The 21,817-nt window shown below is 36.3% G+C and overlaps 1 protein-coding gene across 29 annotated transcripts in view; it reads right to left on the bottom strand.

Annotated features, from left to right (window-relative positions):
• Celf2 (CUGBP Elav-like family member 2) overlaps positions 1-21,817 on the bottom strand; it is an 842,930-nt gene that overhangs the window by 265,897 nt on the left and 555,216 nt on the right. For 10 of the 29 annotated variants that reach the window (XM_052727719.1, XM_052727693.1, XM_052727692.1 and 7 more), the window contains one exon: positions 8,368-8,430. The exons of the other annotated variants lie outside the window; for them this stretch is intronic. Coding sequence is in view for 2 of the 10 variants with exons in the window: in XM_052727695.1 (XP_052583655.1) it covers positions 8,368-8,430 (63 nt within the window). In the remaining 8 variants the exon portion in view is untranslated. The remainder of the gene's footprint in view (positions 1-8,367; positions 8,431-21,817) is intronic. 29 annotated transcript variants of the gene reach the window in all.

Genomic DNA, 21,817 nt, shown 5'->3' with positions numbered 1-21,817 from the left:
ACCTTTCTTATACCAAGAAATATCTGTCCCATGGTTAGTAGTAAAATTAGTACTCTGGGATTCAAGGCTATTTTGATATAATAATAATCCTTAATAAGTGAACCACATTTGAGTACAATATAAAAACCATTTCACTTAAAATGAAACCTACTGCACATGATGTATTAAGGCACAATGCCTGATCTAAGATAGATGCCTAAATTTGAATTTGCTGTGTTTGTAACTATCAAAAGCTAATAGTTCATTAAAATTAGTATATATTCCAAATGCTATTAAACTGTTAGCACACACACACACACACACACACACACACACATATGCCGCAGTGATTATTCTTAAGATTACTATAATATTTCAGTTTCTTATGCCACTATCATCTCTGTTGTATGTCCATCTATCAGTATTCCAGAAGTTACATAAAAAGCAACATCAATTTATTTCATTAAAATAAAATAAAATATTTCAGAGGGGAAAATATCACAGTAATATAAGATTTTACTTCCAAAGCTGAGATTACTCTACAGAGAAGATGTGAGGTGTATTGGGTCTAAAAAGTCACCCCAGATCACTGGTGCTCAGATATGAAATGCAAAGAACAAGGTCAAGCTACTGTGGTTCTCAAAGGCCAGTAGTCATACTATATCCTTAAGCAAGAAAACCAGTATTTACACTGTGTTCATGGTCTGGGTAATATGCAACACAGCAGGTACCTATGCCCTTCTAACTACTCATTACGGTGTGCTTAAAAGAAAATCAAGCACCAAGATCTGATTTTCATATTGTGACATCAAAATCTTTCCCTCAAGGCAAATAAACAATTTCTCACATGCATGTCCATGAGTTGATGTCAGTTACAGAGAGAAAGAAAGAGGGAAGGAGGACTAGAAGGAACAAATCCCAGGAGAGAAAACAGTAATTCTTTAAGATTCAGACGTTGGTGCTTTCCATAGGCTGACTGCATTAATTAAACTGACAGGGACTGGAGAGATGCTCAGGGGTTAAGTTAAGAGCACTTGCTCTTGCAGAACACCCAGTTTCAGTTCCCAATACTCACACAATGGCATACAGACATCTATAACTCCAGTTCCAGGGAATCCAACATTGTCTTCTGACCTCTGTGGGCATCAGGCATGCATGTGGTGCACATACATACATACATAATACATACCGCTCATACATAAAATAAATAAATCTAAATTTTTTAACTGGCAAAAATGAATTTAAAAGAAAGTGAGGAGGGGTATATGAGAGGGTTTGGAGGAAGAAAGGGAAGAGGAAAATGTAATCATATTATAATTTCAAAATTTAGAAAGCTGGCAAAAGAATATGGCTTGAATTTACCTACACCAACAATTTCTTCTGTTTTACTTGGCAACATGAAATTCAGCTACAGACACTCGTGGTCAGCATGGCCCTATTGAGAAATCATAATAGTATAACATGAGGCAATCTCCAAACCCAAGACTGTTGTCATAAACTCACCATTTTATTTCCACAATGATTAACCTAGTATAGTAATTATGCTGGTTATGCCGTTCACTTATTTGAGGTTTTCTATGTATGTCAAACGTTTAATGGGGTGAAATGTGAAACTTTTCATATCTCCTTTTTTTCTTGCATTGGGGTCTCAAATAAAGTATTGCAATAACAGTAAGTAGAGTGGTGAAAGATCAGAAATGTGTTTCCAAAGCTTCTGGAAACCCATTTTATTAATTTGATTTTCAAAAGGACTAATTAAAAAACCAAGACAGTTTGGAGAAGTATAGCATGAGGCAACATTAGAAAGCAGTGAAACTGATCTTAAATTGGTTCTGTACTGCCAGGTTGTATGAACTGTATGTATCTGTTGCATAGTCATGTTTTGATCAATGACAGATCATGTATATGACAATGATAATGACGAAAAATTCCTATTGGTCAATGGCAGCATCATAGTGCAATGCAGCTGTTATAAGCAAACTTCTTGTTCTGTCTACTGTATGAAAATTTAGCACATAAAATTATATACACTATATAATACCTGATAATAAACAATTGTGTACTTGTTTATACATTCATTACATTTTATCATTATTGTAGAGTTTATACCTTATATACTTAGAAAATGTACTGTAAAACAGTATGCTGTGTAATGCAGCCTCATGCACCCCATGACCACATCTCTTAAATGCATTAGGAGGCCACATCCAGTGACTGGCCTCAACAATTAGGTTTACATAATATACTTTATGATGTATGCACAATGAAGAAACTGCCTAAAGATAAATTTCTCACAGTATATCCTTATTTTCAATCAGCATTATTATTTTTCAAATAGTAAAAATAATCCTAAGACACTGAGTTTGTCTACTTATTTTAAGAAAATATCTTGCTATGTAGCACTGGCTAGCCTCACTTCGCCTTTCCTCAAACTCCAGTTCTTCCTGCCTCTGCCTCCTATATGCTGACATTACAGGCATGTACCAGCATGTCTGTCAAGAACCTAGTCTTTGATGTGAAAAACAATTCATTACTTAGACTGTGCCACTATTGCCATGAGAAGACCTATCAGGAAATGTGGAGCCTGACTCTTCTGGGTATGAATCTCAAGCCCTAACTCCTCCTACATGGCTGATCTCTGAAAGGAAATATTCCTTCTTTAAATCATTTTATCACATTCAATTGTAATAACAAATCAAACTCATAGGGCTATTGTGAACAATAAATTTGATGTAACTTTAGTTGGGTGCCTGGTCTAATACAACTTCACTATCTTTAATTTGATTATCAGAACTAATGCCCTCTATATCTTGCCATAAGAGATAAGTCAGAATTCAAAGAGACTCCTGGATTTGAATGTTCAAAAACATGAGCATTCAAGTAGCCCATACATGTGTATACTAATTTAAATTAAAGATTAACATTAATAGATACATTAAAAACAAAACAAACATAAAAGTGAACAGGTTCACTGTTAACATCTGATCATTTGATATTACTATCTTTTCTTCCTTTAAACAGCCAAATTTACAAACAAAACAAAACAAAACCTGACTCAAACGCCCCACCTCCAATTTGGAATCTTACTGCTTTACTGAAATATTTCTACAAGTATCAAATATCTTCATGTTTCTCAATTCAAGAAGAATTTTTAAAGTTTTCCTCTTACTTGAACCCTCCCTATAATATTGACTACTGACTTCCTTCACTTAACATATTCCATGAGTTCATCTGTGCTCCTGCTCCTCTTTCTCTGTCTCAGTTACAAGACCATCTGCCTTTCTGGTGGCCAGGGCACTAGGTGATGGGTCGTCTTCTCTCATTTTACATTCCTCATAGGCATATTTCATATTGTTAATGATCATAATAAATTAAGATTTCCAACTAAACTAAGTATGGCTGAATCATAACCATATTCAGTCAGAACTCTCATGAGGTTCTCTCCCCCACGTACAGGTGGCTACTTTAATACCATTTTGCATATTTCAAAAGTCACCTCAAATGAACTCGTCTCTTTTAAAATGTGGCAATGCTGACCCCTCTGCTTAGAATTGTTTGTTGGCATCTCTGCTCTTATGATCCTCCAAGAGAGAAGCACTGTGCCATACATGTTCACTTCCTACTGTAGCTTAGTGGAAATATCGCTACATTTCAGCTAGACAAGCCTTCATTCAGTCCAAGTGTGTCAATCTCCTACCTCAGGTCTTTTACTTTTGTTGTTTTCACTACATCTATCTAATCCCATAGTTCTGTCTCTTGTATTCCTGGTATACCAGAAATTAAACAAAACAAACAAACAAACAAACAAAAAGCGCTATCACCACTATCTAGGTCTCCAATGCCTGCCTGCCTCCCTCCCTTCTTTCCTTCTTTCATTCATTTGTAATTCAATGTGCTGGTGATCAATGTCAAGGTCCCAAATACAGTACACAGGAGCTCTCCTGATGAAGTACATTCCCAGTCCTACACTGTCCTCTGAATCATAATTAATTGTAAGGCATATTTATCACTTTCCTTCTCTTCGTTATCAAGTTTTTAATTGAATCTCAAGCATGTTTTATTAAATATTTTCCTTAATTTACATAAGATTTTTTCCATTGTACCTTTCTGAAAGATGCTATAAAACTGTGGATAATGCAGCAAAGAAAATTCAAAATAAAGCAGTGAACTCTTACTCCATAATTGTATCATCCTTCTGAAAACTCCATCATTCTGGCTCCTTTATTCTTGATTTTTTTTTCCTAGTGTGCTGGGAATAGTTAATGAGTAAAGATGTACTAAGTCCTGAGGTAATGAAATTGGAATGAATGCATAGGACAGATAATCACTTAGATGCCACAATGCATCCTAGCTTTGGAAAAGGATCCAATGGCACCATTTCTTAATGATAAGGCAGCATGAGTTATTTCCTGACTAAAAGAAATTCTTCCCCCTTGGAAGAGTCTACAGGAAGATAAAATGTATGAAATATAGTTAGATGTCTCAACAAAAAGACCCCTCCAAAACTAATATATGGTCCAAAGGCCCCTGAGGGTTCGAGGTCCTTCCCTATCAATAAGGCATCATATAACTGTCATTATTTTGAAGGAGAGGTTTTCTGGATTCCTCTAACTAGGATGAACTTTCACAGTATATAGTTTCCTAATATTATTGTCTTCCCTTTAATAGCACTAAGCACAGCTGTACTTTGACATTTAGTTAGTAAGAAATTAACGTTCATTCTCACAAAAATAATGGTTGTGAGGTAGGGAAAATTTTCATTTCTAGCATATTCTTGGTGCCTGAAATCAAGCATGGCACATACTGTAAATTCTCAACATGGATCTTAGGGAAATGAATCCAAATTTACTTGTTTTTATCCAGTCACTACAGACACAGGTTGTAAAACAGGCACACTACTGAATCATCATTTTTCCTATAGGGTTATATATTTTCATTCTTCTCCCACTTTATTCCACATTGTGAGATCCTTGACAATTGTAAAGGACACATTTACTAAGTACCAACCAGGGTGAGGTGGTTTCTATTTTAATTCTCAAAATCTTGCAAAGTGAATACTTATTACTAGTCTTATTTTACAGCTGGGAAGCTGAGATTTGGAAGGTTAAATAATTTGTTTAAGGACACAGAACCAACAAATAAATACAAAATAATAAATAAAATAAAACAAACCAATAAAGAAATACAAGTAAGTACAAAAGAAGATTTAAATTCATACCTGATCTGATTCTACCCAGTGTTCTTTCTATTCCTTCCACTGAAAGCCACCAGGGAAGTATTCTCTAGTTCCGTTACAACTCTCCAGAACAGGGAGTTTCTTGGTTAGTGGGGACAAAATGACACTATCAAAAGAGCAATGATTCAATTTAAATCAATATTTAGATTTGGTTTATCTGTATGAATTGCTTTTGTTTTTTCTTAAAAGCTTGTACTCTCCTTGCCTCATGTAAGGAATCTTATTTAAAAGTAGAGTATTTGCCATTCAGGTACTGTCAGACATTTCTATTTTCCTTAGAAAATAGAACGTTGGCTCCAATATAATAACAGGCATGCGATAGATATTGCATATTTGCAAATTCCTTTTCTTGATCAAATTCAGTAAGGAAGCCCCCCATCAGGGACTTAGTTCTTACACACTTCAAAACATGTTTGTACTTCATATAAGAATGCTTGCTTCCATACAAAGACATCAAAGAAACTGTTTATAAACCTTGCCCCTGTGCACATATTTATGCAGTCTTCCTAGTTATAATGGCTTCCTACTTGGAACTTGTTTAACAACATACATTTCTATTAGAGACTTTGCACCCTCCTTTCAAAATGTAACAGCAAAGTCATGAGGTGACATCAATAGCCATAAAAAAAAAAGGTTGAAGTGACATCAAATATAACTTCATGTTGGAAGAAATTGGGAGGGAACTGAAAGTCACAAATTCAATCCCTCTACATAATTTCTACCTTTATGCAGAAGTATTTATCATACCACATGACAATTACTGCAGAGTCAAAAAAAAAGTGTTATCTTGATTGTTTTGCTTCAACCCAACAACAGCTATAGCAATCAGTAAAGAAGGAGAAGATCCAACATGAGCACATGCAGGTGTATGTGCAGCAATCAATCCATCACCCTCCATTCTAAATCCATGCTTTCTGGGACACAGAAAACTATGGTATAATTTGGTCATACTTTGATTATGTCTCACACAAAACTGACTCAAGTAGCAGCTAACTCTGCCTCCTTCTCCATCCCTGCTGATCAACACATAAGCACACACATGCGGTGGGGGTGGAGTGAGAAAGTCAGAGCCATAAGGTTCTGCATGAACTTCCAGGTCTATTTGTAATCCTTGTCCATCACCCGGGCATGGGAATTGGTGCTCAGCATTCCAGAAAAGATAAAATTTAAGGCAAAAAATTCTGAAAAATATCAAGACATATGTGGGACCAGATCACTGGCTTTTCTGCTCAATCACTTTCAAAGGCTTTCCATGCACTGATAAAACCAAATTTTTGCAAGGTTCTAGGTAGTTTGGACACTACTGTGCCCATATTTCCCTATCTTCTGCCCATCTGCACCATTTCACCTCCACAACTGCCACAGCTGTTCTCAAGCTCTTGTTCCAACATTCCTGTTTCACAGATCATTTTCACTGACGTGCTTTCTGTCTGGATTGTCCTGACATTACCACATGGTATACTTCTATGTCCTTGTTAGTTTTCATGTAGTTCCTTTCAGATGAAGTCCATACTGATATCATATTTAACTGCTTCCTCCCCAGATTCCCCTGACTTGCTCTATCTTCTCCAGCCCATGCACCTTTTAACATAGTTGTTGCATTATCAATTTTCTATCTTTCCTATCAGACTATATATCCCATAAAGCTAGGAGAAACTGTTCCCTTTGTTCCATGATAATCTATAAACACACTAGTTGAATGAATGAAGTCTGAACTTCATTTTAGGGTTAAGTTTTCCCTTGCTGGCTCTAAAAGTAAAACCTCATCTTGCCCTTTTCCTATTTTGACACCAATACATCAAAAACAACTACTTAAAATGATCCTGAAAACCCTCTAGCCAACAAATTAGATTGTCACCGGATATTAACTTGTTTTATGAATTCATTTCTGCCAATTTCTGTTTTAAAAGAATCTGAGGTCCTTCTAGTGCTAAGGCTATCCCAAATTCCCAGTTCTCCAAAGTAGAAATTCTTTGATAAAAATGTGAACTCCCCAAGGTTTATACATACATGTGTATATATATATACTTAGACATATATATGTTTTAAATATAAAAATTGCTTAATCACCAAATTCCTTTGATAACAAGGAATTTTGTACTAATAAAGGCAAAGACTACAGGATTACCAGGTCTAATTTAGATGACTAATTACACACACAACTTAAGAAAGAACTATTTTTGAAATAGAGACCAGACCTGCAAAGCTCTGCAAAATTTTTCTGCCTGGTCTAATTTTAGATGATTTTCCTGACCACTGAAGAGTTCATGCTAAGCCAGGCTTCCCTAGCTCAGGCAATAGATTTCTCTCTCTGGCTGCAAGTCACATTATCTCATGAATGAACTGTTATTTAGGTCAGTAAAGAGGCTCTGGCCTAATTGAATGTGCATTTATCCCTGATGTTCATGCTCTATATATCAAGATTTTTATATAGTTATTCAGAGTGGATGCAGAAGAGACTCTGATGATTAGACTACATTGGAAGAATATTTCAAATTACCAGAATAATTTAAAATATTTAATTCTTTTTCAAATTACATCTTTATTTAATTTGTGTTGAAAGAGTTTGCACACTATGGTGTACATACAGAGGTCAGAGAACAATTTGAAGAAGTTGGCTCAGTCCTTCTACTTTGTGGGTTCCAGAAATGGAACTCAGGATGTCAGGCTTGACAGCAAGTGCCTTTACCTGCTGAGTCATCTTACCATTTTAAATCTCTCATACTTGAATGATACCTTTTGAACTCATTTTTCTAAAAAGGGCATGCTATCTGGCTTTAACTTTGGAGCCTAGAGTTCTACAAAGAAAAAGGCGATCAACTGCTTCTTTATATTTTTACTAAATGTGTGTGTGTGTGTGTGTGTGTGTGTGTGTGTGTGTGTGTGTGTGTGTGTGTGTGTGTGTTTATGCACATGCATGAAGGTGTTCTCAGAAGACCAAACAGGTCTCTGAGACCCTGAAGCTGGAGTTATAGGTGGTTGTAAGCCACTTGATGTGGGTGGTGGAAACCAAACTCAGATCCTCTGTAAAGACTGTGAATACTGTTGACTGCTGAGTTCAGTTCATTTCTTTATTATAGGCAAACAAAATATATTCATTGACTAAATGATTATCCCATACTCATTATGAGGGGAAGGATGGTGGGACTGACCTTGGTAAATAGTGATTCGATCCAAACAAAGAATGTGGTTGAGAAGAAACAAGATCCAAAAGTCTAAAAGAAAAAACAAGGTGAGGCCCTGTGAGCTGATTAGAAAACTCAGCCTGTACCCACAAATTACCTTAAATATGCCAAAGAAAATAAGATGATTCTGCTAGTGGTATATTTAAAGAAAACTAAAATATCTTTCACCAAAAATAAATATAAACTATAGGATGATATCCTGATGAGTCTTTTCCGGAAGGAGCTGGCAGTCAGGCCTGACATATATGGCAGACATGTAAGTTATTTTCTGAACAAACTTATGAATTTCAGCATTTGCTGTAATGCACCTGAGAGACTACAACCCCACTGGTGAACACTGCTTTGCAGGAGCTATGGAACATTAGATTATTTATACGGAGTGTAGTAAGTACATATCTTCTCTTCTTCCTGCCTAAGGTTAAAAAATAAACAAAAAACCCAAAGATGTTGAGGCTCCACTTTCAGAGATTCTGACTTAGCTAGTCAGAAAAGGATCCAAGTATCAGTGTTTTTAAAATACAAGTTAGGTGAATGAAATTCATGTATATACAAATATGACAACCACTGATCTCTTGGTATAACACTGGCTGTTTTGTTTTAGACAGGGTCTTACTATGTAGCCCTGGCTGGCCTGAAATTCACTACATAGACAAAGTAGACTAGGCTGGCCTGAACGCAAAGAGACACTCTTGCCTCTGTCCCTGCTTCACAGGTACTGGGATTATAGGCATGTGCTTGGCCACAATGAATTCTTAAATATACAAAACTCTCTTAACTATTCTGATAAACTAGAAAAGTTTTCTTTTTATTTAAAGATATTTGCCATACTGGTGTGACATTTTAGAAGAGTCTGATATACAAACTTAAAATATGAAAGTATATCCTATGTTTTATTTACTATCAAATGAAGAAATAAACCTTATTTCTATGATGCTTTCATGTAAAATTTGTGGTCCCAAATAACTCTTAAAAGGAAAATGATATACATGATGTCTAACAGGCAGAAACGTTTGAAGTCAAAATGGATAATTAAAATACTACAGCTTCAATAATGACTTTTAATGCTTCTATGCCTATGTTTTAATAGGAAAAAAAAATCACAAGAATTATAGTGGTTGTTTAACCATTTCAAATCAGTATCTCTCATTTAATGATTTCAAAGTTCCCAGATTTCAAATATGGAGCAAATATTTAACAGGCTTCCACCTCTTTATAAGTAGCATGCATATTTTCTAAACATTCCTCCACAAAAGCATATCAGAGAAGAATGAGCCTGAATTGTTAAAGAGTGGCAACAGAGTTAAAAGCTGCAGCACTGAGAGGTTATACTAGGCAAGAACATCAGCATTACTAGGAAACAACTGCACCATAGAAAATATTTCCCGTAACTACAATGTTCTTTTTCTAGAATCAGTTATACTATAATGACAGAATCTTGCCTATGGCCACCTCAGTCCTCAGGAAGTACAAGGCTGTGGTGCTGGAAAAGAAGTGCCCACAGCCACCTTATGGTAGCAGGGGACTGAATGATGCTTACTCAGTATCTATGGGTAAATTAAAATGCAAAGCATATGCCATGCTATCTCAGGTAGGAGAAGAGAATAAAACTCTGCTGTCTAAGGACAAAGGGTTGTGTGGCAGCATGATGAGACAAACTGAGCTCTGCCTTCAAATGCCATGCTCTGTGCATATGCTCCTGCACTCAGAAGTTGGTTCACAGCACTAGTTTAGGAACTTCTTTACTTCTCCTTTCTTCCTCTTTCCTTCTTCCTTCTAATTTCAAAGATCAGCATTTCAGCTAAGCTTTTGTATTAATGAATACATAAAACTATGGGCCAACTTACTGCTTTTAATTATCTGCTCTGTGACAGACCAGCAACTCAAGATTGAAATCTAAACCAAATTTGTAAACTTTAGTAATTTAAATTTTAAAGCACTATGTTCTCATTCAGGCACACTGTCAGAATATGGGAACTTATGTCTGAGATTTCAGATAGTCAAGAAAACTTGCTAAAAACTTTCCAGAAGTAAAAACACTCTTCTCCTCTCAGGGAGCCCGAGGCTAAGCCTGCCTCTAATAGACAGAAAGTCCTTGCATGCTCCATCTTCTGTCTCCAGGGCACACACTGGGGAGTGTGCAGCCACGCATTTACTGCGGTTGTACAACTACTTTCTTTGAACTCTAGGGAAGGTTTTAAATTCTCCTCCATGATGGGATATGTTTTCACCATCTCTCCTAGTGTCTGCTTCAAGGAGGCTTTTCCTTAAGAAGGACTATGAGGCAAGCAAAATACTTCCATTATGAGAAAAAAAAAAAAAGCCCATTGTCTATTTTTACTTGCTTAGTAAATGCTCTGAAAACTCTGCTTTCCAGCTTACCAAATGTCTCAAACCTCCCATCATCCCTGTGAGGCAGATCCAATTATTAGGTACACTGTAAAGATAAATGCACTGAAGTATTCTCTCTCCATTCCAAACCAAACATTTGATTTCATTCAAATCAAGTGGAAAAATCAGGGATTAAGGAATAGAATACACATGTTAGCTGACTCACTGAAATAGCATCATCAAGTGACAGATACAAGGTAGAGGATGGGAAAAGTGGTGGAATGTGAACAGGAATGGCTGTGTCCAAGTCATAGTTCTGTTATCTAGCATAGAACACTGACAGAGTCTTAATTTCTCTACAGTCTGCCTCACATCCAAAGGACAGTAAGCAATGTCCCTTCCCAATGTGTGAGTGGTTAGTGGAAAATCACACTCTATACTTTAATACAACACATAACAGATGAAAAAGAGGACGTATGTATGGTGTAACTCTTTAAAATGAACCTTTTTTTAATCAAGAAAACATACATATATGGGCAGACACGGCTGAATATACTGTACCTATAGGAAAACAATTTGTAGACACAACAGTACTTAAAATATTATTACATGGCTGCACTCAGGCTTAACTAATCTGCTACTTTATTTATAAATAGTCAACTCTTTTACGTCACATTTAAACACTGAACCCAACTGAAATACACCAAAATCTCTAGTGACTCCAGAAGAGAGGGTTTAAATTAGAGTTTTACATATTTTTCCTTCTGATAACATATTCCCAATTGGTTAGGGAAAGTATTTTCAACATGGTTAGCCTCTTATTTCTTTTCAGGCAATGTAAAATCTAGGCAGGATAAAAAAAGGAGAAAACAAAAAAAATTCATTTAATTTAGCAAATCTTTCTAACAATGAAAAGTAGTTTCTCTTGCTACGTACAGTTGTTCTTAGTGGTAAACTGCTAGTAAATGTCAGAATCTTGTTGAATACAGTATCTTAGCATGCATTTTTCTGGTAACACGTGTTAAAGAAATGAATGATACACTTAAAAAAAGAAATGAATGATTCTGGGGTTTGGAGAAAAAAGCTTTTAAAAATATTTTGTGAATCCTATTAGTCCCAAATCATAATCTGACAATCATCATCACTATATTGCTTCCTCATATTTAAAAATCAGCTTCCAAATCTTTCATCAGAAAAAAAGAAGTGACTTCTATGGCAATAGCTTTGGAAACACAACTGTTTGAAACCATAAAGGCCATGCATTCTCCTTGGATTAGCACTCATTCAAATGACATCCTCCACGACAAGGCAGTGTCTGGGGCATCTTTGTGAGAGTTCCAAGAAGAGTAGTTTATATGTCTATAATGCCATTAACTTGTTTTCCTTTTTCTCTTCTTTATAGATTCATTTTTAACGAATTGAAAATTTCTCAAGTGGATTGCCTGACTGTATTCATGATATTACTATATCCTCAAGCAAAGGTCATGTTCCCACTAAGAAGAGGTCAAGAATTTGTGTTTAGAATTCTGTGGTCTCACTGGCCTCCAACCCTTCTCTTACTGCACTCCCAAACTACAAAACCACAAAACTTCTCAGAGGCTCCCCAGCTCTTACACCTGGGCACACCTCCTCTGACCCACACCCGCTCATTAGCTATGGCAGCATTTCTCAGAATTGGGCTGCAGACCTCTTACTGCAGCAGGGGCTTTATCGGCTTCTCTCAAGACGGACTGTTTTCGTCAGGCAGGCTGTCTTCTGTCACACCAAGGGTACTACATCCTCCCGGCACTACTGCTGACTACCCAGCCAGCACAGCCTCTTTGAGGCCCAGTCAACCTGGAATCCATTGGCAAGGAGTGACTGGACTCCTTGGTCCACTAGTACTTATTACTCCCAGGAGCATCTGGTTAGGATGCTGGTTAGGTTAGCATCTAGTTAGGTGCTGGGCTTAGTGAATGATGTTCCTCTTGAAGGCGTTTGCCTTTCACTAAATAAAACTTCCCTGGTCTCATGATTTCTTTTTGGTTTACATTCATGAGCTATTTCTAATGTTTATGCCCACTCAGACTCTGCTTAGAATACAATAATCTTTCAAAATGGTTTGTTTCTAATGCCTGGACCCAGTTTCCTCTTTACCTCTTATGATTAGTGGTATACTATGTTAATGAAAATGAATCCCTCCAGGTTTGCATGCTCTAAAATGTTTTGTGAGGCTTCTAACCAAGGAATATATCAGCATTCTTTGTAAGCATTTCACTCTTGCCCTTCATCATCTCAATTCTCTTATTATACAGTCAAAGCCTCCTTATCACATAAAGGTTCCTTAAAGATTCAGTAACTCACATCCATTTCTCTCCCATCTTTTGCATTACCAGTGCATATTATAGGACTTACGCTTTTAACTTCATCTTAAATTTACTTCTCTTTATCTGCCAATGTAGAAAGGCTTTGATAAGAAATCATCACCCACTGATAGATGACAAACAGAACATGCTATTTGCTACCAATTCCCAACTATGCATTTTTAAAAAGGAAGATGTTATTTACCAAGACATACTTATTCATTTTGCATAAGGACATTTCATTTATGAAATAACCCTAATAATAGAACAAAATGTAAAAGGGCATAATCTATATGCAGAATACATTATTTGTGTGGTCATAAATGCACACTAAAGACTTTTACAGACTATGGGGTATAGGTACACGATAAACACACAGCGCCACATGTAACAGAAATATGGAGTCTCCAAAAAAGAAAAAAAAGTATTCTCTATTTTCAATGGACAAACATGCTGAAGTCAATTTTACCTAAAACAAACAAAAACTCTAAATGCATTTCCTGGATTTAAGCCATTGTCACAAAATCACTACTCTTCCATGTGGCTCCCCTGGCTGCTTTTAAAGCTTTGTTTTCCAATACAAAAGCAGATTTTAGCATGCTTGTAGTGAGTGCAGTAGATGGGATTTAAATAATACAGCAGTTGGGACTGAAAAGGAACTTTCAAAAATGGCTACATAGGAGATACTACAGATAGGGAGAGGGAAAGGAAGCAAAACACGGACAAGCAAGAGCACTGAGCAGGGGACTGTATCATTTGCACTTCGTCTACTAACTCTGTCATATCTTCTCAGTGCCATCAAAACATCGGGCCAGCAAAATAAAATTCTGTCGTCTTCTTCAGGTTTCACTTCACATAATATCAGGTTTAGAATAGATCATAAAAAGCATTCAAGTCAAGCATGTCTATTCTGCTCACCTACTCACAAGCCCACAAAATATGAGGGCACATGGATGGCCAAAAAATAAAATTCTTTAAGAAAACGCACTACTTTTGGTCTGGGTTGTCTGTCAATATTAAAACTATAACATTGTCATTCATCAAACCAATATATTCTATTATTATTCTCTGTTATTTCAATTCAGAAACTTTGGAGAAAGAAACATTATCTTGTTTGTAAAATCTGATTATGATAATACCATTACACAAAATAAAGGATGATGGACATCAGTTTGGACTTTTAAAGACATTCTACAAATGTAAAACCTACCTATTAATTTTGTGTGAATATTTTTCACTTGTAATTCATACTGAATAGTAAAATAGAAAAGGAGGAAAAATAAAATATTACAATGTCTTTCTTAGCTCTCCTGTTTTCTATTCAACAAGAACCTGACACAAATATACAAACACATGGGCTATCCATTATGACCATTATGGTAATGTTCACAATGCAATCCATTTTAGAATCAACAATAATTCACAGGCTCTCTCACATGACACAGGAGAAAAGGGTGTGTACAGTCTCAACCTTCCTGTCATGTCCTCTATTTTCTCTCTATGGGTCACCTGATTTGTATACAGTGCAGTATATAGGCTACATTTCTGCCACAGAGTTTCCCCTAGGCCACTATGAAGTAGAATTAAGGACACTGTGATTTTCTTTCTTTCTCTTTCTCTTAGGTGTTTTGAGACAGGGTTTCACATAGCCTAGGCTGGGCTCAAAGTCACTATGCAGCTGAGAATGATTTTGAACTAACGACTCCCTGTCTCTACCAATCACATGCTAAAATTACATGTCATCACACCCAGAAATTATTTAAAAGACAATCTTAATGTGTAACTATCACCTATTTCTTTTAAAAATATGAAATAAATGACTGATAGGTATTTTTTAAGGTCTTTTATTGTCAAAATGAAATCTAGAATACACTTATAATCTAAGCCTTTTGGAGGCTGAGGCAGGGGGACTGAAAAAGAGGCTGGCCTAAATTATACAGCGAGAACCTGTTAAAAAAAATCGAAGCATTTTTATATACATCCCTCTGAGTCCAGAAACCCGTGTCCTAAGTATCAGTTACCTCTTCCTTATGACAGTGAAATAAGTAATCATGGGATGGCAAGGTAAGGGACAGAAATGAAAAATCAAAGCTTTAATGAGGGAGAGGTAGGACGGAATAAAAGACATTTGCTGTATATCCTATGATGGCTATACAATTATGTACCAGCTTTAACATAGAATCTAGAGTATTTACTATATGGTAGGCTCTATGGTAATTGGTTTATGTATATTAATTCACTCCTTCACAACTTGAAAAACTTGGAAACTTGCTTTCTAAAGATATTAGCAATTGTATATCAAAATTAATTGTGGTTATATTTGATAATACCAAAATGAAATTTCTTTTCTTTCTGCACATCTCCACTTCCACCCTTGTTCTTTGAGTTTGGGTTTCATGATGTAACCAAGGCTAGCCTGGAATGTGCTATGTAGCCCAGGGTGGCCCTGAAGTCTTGCTCCTCCTGCTTCAACCTCTCAAGTAGCTGGATTACAAATAGTGTACCTTACCACACCAGGCTATTTTTATTTATTTTAAAAAATAAGGCAAATCTAGTATCTGTAATAACATTAATAAAACCTATAAACAGAAATGTCAAACATAGTCAAGACGAACTACCAGAGAAGAATCAAATGTCTACAAATGTTCAAAGAAATTGGTTTAGTTCCTTAAAAATCCATGTTTTATACAACAACGACATAACTTTGTTGATGTAAAAAGTAAAGTTCTGTTAGTTTAACCCTGGGAGTCTTAAAAAGAAAAAGACAGTAAGATACTTGACCTAATCAACGTAGTTGAAAATGGTGCCGAATGTATCTGAGTGTATTTTCTTAGCTATGCTTCTCAGATCACAGACGGGATCAACAGCAGTAAGGAGAAGGATTTTGCACTAGAAAATGTAAAAAGTATCAGAGCATTTCATCTACTTAACTGAAAGATGGTCTATTGATGGAAAACTAATTAACAGTTTACTCAAGCAACAAAAGAATGCTATTATGTGACATTTTGTTGTGAAAGTGTGTGGGAGGAAAAAAAGACCAGAGAAAACATCGCATAGTCACAGTGTTTATGGTTCCTAAGCTAAAGCTATAGAGAATTGGTTGTCTTAAGGGCTCCTCTACCCTGTGAGAACAAAACTTTGTTACAACCTTGATTTTCTAAAGAAGAGATATTTGAAATAATGAAGAGTATATCAGAAAACTTTTTTTTTTTAGGTTTTAATCAAGAGGTAAATTAAATAGCATAACATGAAATTTCAATTTCAGGTCACTGACAAGTTCTGAAATACTACTAAGAGCAGTTGCAAAACACTATGAGGAAAAACAGCAGACACTGAAGCCAGGAGCTCTCTCCTACATGACATACTAGTTCTAGACTCCAAATCCACTGCCTTGATCTTTTCAGGTTCCCTACTATAAACTCCACTATAATGTCAGGACAATCTACTTCAGAGCCATGCTTGAATCAAACAAGATATCAAAAGAGCTTTGCTTTACAGCTCTTATATGGTTACTACTAGAGACATTCACCAAAATCCTTAAGTGCCAACTTGACTAAGATTATTAAAGAATAGAATTCTGGTTTGTCTATATGAAGCTAGGTTTTCACTTTAAAATACTGCACCTGCTAGTTGTCACTGGGTAAAAATCCATCTGAGAACCCAAAGGCCACCACCTAAAGTCCTCACCACAATCATGTAAGGAAACATGGTTCTCAAACAACCTAGAGATTGGTAAGAAGAAAATGAAACTACAGTCTTAGATGTCAGGGTCAAGCAAAGCTGCACCACAATAACTAAAAACTAAAGAAAGTAACTACATTATTTTTACTCCATGGAAAAAGATCACTATTTATTAACTCCTCTCAGAGATTCCCTAATTATAAAACCAGTTTTATCAACTATATACATATACTACACACATACACAAGAAAACAAAAATGTTTCAAGTCTGAGAAGCATCATATGGTTAATCTTATAAAAGAAATATGAAGGTCTTTTATCTGAAACTCAAACCTTTCATCCTCAGTTCTCAACTGGCTCCACCTACATTTTATATCTTTGGTAGTAAGTCACACAAATAAGTATTTATAAGCGAGTTTCAAATGTAATAAATGCAAATATAGCATTTGTAATATAATAAGACCTATAAATATAACTTTGTTCTGAAACCCTATTAAAATAGTACCTGTTATGGTACCTGTACACTGTGTGAATATATGTTGCTCTGGTTGGTTTAAAAAACAAGCTGACTGGCCAATAGCTGAACAGGATAAAATTAGGCAGGAAAGCCAAACTGAGAATGATGGGAAGAAGGGCAGAGTTAGAGTTGCCAGCCAGATGCAGAGAGAAGCAAGATGAGCATGCCATGCTGAGAAAAGGTACCAAGCCACATGGAAAAGCATAGATAAGAAATATGGGTTAATTAAAATGTAAGAGGAGCTAGCATTTGTAATTAATATAAACCTCGGTGTGTTTATTTGAGTGCGGCTGCAGGACAGGAAGACTCCACCTACAAGTACCTTCCCTTGATACTTAGTACATATGTTCATTCGATATCCACTGAACAGGCTAAAATGAGACATCATACTGATTTTCACAAACACTAGTTAGACTATTATATTTTATTTAAGGTAGCTCATCAAGAGAAGAAAAACTAAAAGCTAAGGATACTATAAGAATTAATGTCTTGCATAAATTACAGTAAGTAGAAACCCAAGGATAAGTATCTATGGTTCAACAATGCAATATTCAAAATGTAAAGAAAGTGCTTCATGTGAAATAAGTTTCCAAAGTAACAGTCGTATCATTGCATAGTTGGTTTGTGAATTCCCTGTTGAATAACCCTTTAAAAGGCAAATCTTTTCAAGATTGGCTATCGTTTTTTAGAAAACCAAGGACTACAGATCTTTTGCTCAGAATCCATACCCCTTCAAGACTCAAATTCCTTCTACATGAATTAGTGTTCTTATGCTTTAAAGAAGGCAGTGCCCAATCATGGGACTGTTCATTTGATTTCCATGCTTCTTAATCTGACTGATAAAAATAGGACCAGTCTTAACATCAGTGGCATTTCTCTCGGAGTTTGGGTTTTTTGTTGATATCTCCTTCAATCTAAATGGTAGCTTTATGCGAGACAAATAAGGATAAAAGCAAAGAGGCAGGCAATGAGAGACAGGCTCATTGATTCAGTGAGTGAAAAGGGGCATGACAAGAAAGACTGTAGTTTGTGGATTAAGTAAAGGTAACCACTGAATACTGTGAAATAGGCATGACTCCACAGGACAGGCTGCTAAATAATTGATCTAGCTGTGTGGGGTGGAAAGAAGTGGGGATGAACACAAAATAGATGGGCATAATAATTCAATGGTAAGAATGGTGATACAGTAAAGGAGAAGAAAAAACCACTAAGAGCTGGCAGAGACATGCTCTATAGAAAAACATGTTTCCTATAGCTGTAAACCAAGGAGAAATAGCCCTCTCCCCCAAAAGTCATAGTTACAGTCCAGAAGAAAAAAATTAAGACATATCAGGCTCAAGAAAAGCCACATTATGATATGAGAAATGTCTTCCATTTGCCCCCAATTTCTGTCTTTTAGTAGCAACAAGTATCTCATGCATGTCCCAGAACCTAAACCTAAAATCCAAGCTCAACATAATGCTCAAACCATGTGGTTTAATGATTTTTAAATGTTCCATTTTCTTTTGCCATTCAAAAGAGATCAACACAATCATGATGTTTTTAAACCCTTTACACTGGGTTTCTCTGAAAACTTTAGGGACAAAGAGTTTGGGACACAAGCAACGTTCTGTTCTCAGAGAGCTACATTTTCAGTGGCTCATTAATTCCTCCCATTGCCATTAGGTTCCCTGCCCTTAGCAGGAGACCAGTTTGTCAAGAAACCCAGAGGGAGTGAGAAAGCTGTAGCAGTCCAGCTGAGCCCCAAATCCAGATAAAACCACTCAAGGACTGCCTGCCTCTGCTTGTCCTCTGAACACCTGACGGGTCACAGGTGCTATGTATGACCAGCAAGTATTCCTGACACTCCTGAGAAAGGACACAGACAATGGAAATCTATGAAGATATTTAATAGTTCTCCATACTGGTAATGCTCTAGCCCCCTCTTAAGTGTAAAGATATATTTTGTAAGTTTTATCACATTTAACATGGGCTTCTCCATTATATGCTATAATACATAAACATGCTATTTTTTAAAAAATGACTGCCTAAAGAAAGCTGTTACGGTATTTTAACAGTCTCTCTACGAACTTTTCTATTTCAAATTCTATGAGCCTACATGCATAATATGTACAGAAAACACCTGGCAGTGCAGAAAACGGGAGAAACAGATTCCAAATTAAAAGTAATATTTTAAGAAAAACAAGTCAGGAAGACAGCAGTGCACAGAGAAACACAGTTGAAAGATAAAGTCAAAGAGAACACAAGCATCAAATGAAGACATCTTATGGACCGATTTAGACTAGAAAAAATCTGAGGTCTTGGTTCATACAGTTTTCACAAACTGTCTTTAGCATCTCTTTCATCTATATGCATGATCAAATGATTAGATACAAACAAGAAATCTGGGCTAGCAAAAGCCCATTGACATTAGTACACAGGGTAAAATGATGATAGACTCCAGCACACTTGCACACACTGTAGTCTTTCAAATACATAAAATATTACTGTAAGTCAAACTGCCAAGCTCTCAGTCCAGACTCCTATCTGCAATCCAACACTTGGGAAACGTGAAAGGGAGAAACAGCACACAGAAATGCAGTTTGGAGGGAAGGGGAGACACACAGAAGCACACACGGAGTGCAGTGTCAACAGTGTTTAGAAGACTGGAGGTCCATTTCATTTTCTTCACTAAGGGAAAAGTAAAGGCTTAAACACACACACACACACACACACACACACACACACACACACACACACACACACACACACACACACGGGGTGGGGGGAGAACAGTTTGTTCATGGTTACATAAGAATATGCAGAAAACAAGTGATTTCCTTCTTGCCAGTATTTCATGGTTAATAGGTTACACCCAAGATCCCACTCAATTCTCAACATATTTTGTAGCTTTCTTGGCTTTTCACACATGAAGGCAGCATGCAGAGACAAAAACAAGGCTGTAAAATACCTAATTTCTGTTTTCTTCACAATTTCAATGATGTTTGTGCTTCCTGTCATTCACTTAAATTAGGTATTCTATACTTGAAACATTTACATGCAACACATTTATATGTGTGTGCACAATTTGGAGTTTTTAAAACAACTAATTCACATACCTACACTCATAATTACAGTCAGTGAATAAGAACCAGATTGGCTGAAACAGAAAATAACAGTACTCTGTAATATATCAAGTTTAAAAGTTTGGATTACTCCTGAAGAAGAAAAAGCAGGAAGCCTGTATTCTTAAATTCTACCTTAGATGTCTTATGGATGTGTTTTCACAGTTCAGTGCATCTTAACAAGCACAATACTGCTGTCAAATGAGGTTGATCTAACTCTTTCCAGATGCCAATAGCCCTTAAGCGAGGGGCAGGAGGTAGACTGAGGGCAATGAATAATTATTATCTCTAATAACCACTCTGGGATTAAAACTTTAACTATGCTGCATATCTGAGAAAACCCTATTTTCAGGTTTCATCACTCATCACTTTTATAAATGCAAAATTGAAACAGCTAAAAATGCATATTCTGTTCACTGCTAGTTTTTTCCCCCAAGATGCAAGAGCCCAAAAGAAAAGAAAAGAAAAATGTCAACTTTTCTATTGTCAGGAGTGTTAATAACCTGCAGCTATAAAACTGGACTCTCTTCTTTGACATTGTCATGGAGATTAATAGCCTCCACTGTTGGAACTACACCTCCTTGACATTTTCTAGCAAGTGGAAAAAGCAACATTACAGGCAGAGTATTGCTAACTAGAACAGTCTTGGGGAGGGGATGAAGGAAGGGTGTAGAACAATGAGCCTGAGAAGAATAGGAATTGGCAAAGAACACCCCTTCCATTTTGGCAGAGGATTCATGGGCTTGTTTAAAATGTAAATGGTTGGACCTTAAATTGATAGTTGAATTTTCCATAATTTTGAAATTTGACAGATAAAAGGGGTCAACTGTAAGATTTTCCTGCAACATTCATTCTAAAAGAACATCTGGCAATAGCATCAGACTTAATGAATTAAAAAATGAAATTTTATCCAAATAAAGGCAATAAAGAATGAAAATGTCTATATCTCAAAAAAACTTTAGCCAGAACGCAACATTCCAGAAAGGCCTTGAATTCTCAACAGTAAGAGAATTGCGGAATAGAAACTCTTTACCACCTTATATCTTTCCAAAGATTCCCACCACCCCCTCTTCTCCACTTTAAATAAAAACAAAACCACGGACCTCATACCGGTGTAAGAGCTTAGTTCTACACCTGAGTCTTCTTGAGGAATAGTGTTTGATCTGACATACACAGTACTTCCCAAAGTCTGTTCAGCTGAATGTCAGCACCAAAAGTTTCCATGATTATATAGGGTCTGAAAATATACTCTGTCTCCATACTCACAGCTTACAGCAGCCAGCAAACATTCTGTAATCCCAAATTAAAGACACCTGCTTAACTTCGTTTCAACTTGTTTTACTAAAGCTTTATTTCTGCTGAAGTCCTTTTTATCCACAAAACATCCTCTTAGTGTCCCAGGACTCTAAGGGAAATGATACTCTGAAAACGGAATTCATATGTTG

The sequence above is a fragment of the Peromyscus californicus genome, unplaced genomic scaffold (genome assembly GCF_007827085.1).
Source record: "Peromyscus californicus insignis strain IS unplaced genomic scaffold, ASM782708v3 Scaffold_8__1_contigs__length_139910024, whole genome shotgun sequence".
In the NCBI taxonomy this organism is placed as follows: Eukaryota; Metazoa; Chordata; class Mammalia; order Rodentia; family Cricetidae; genus Peromyscus; species Peromyscus californicus.
Note: the sequence above shows the minus strand (reverse complement) of the source record. Positions and strands in the feature narration are given on the sequence as shown.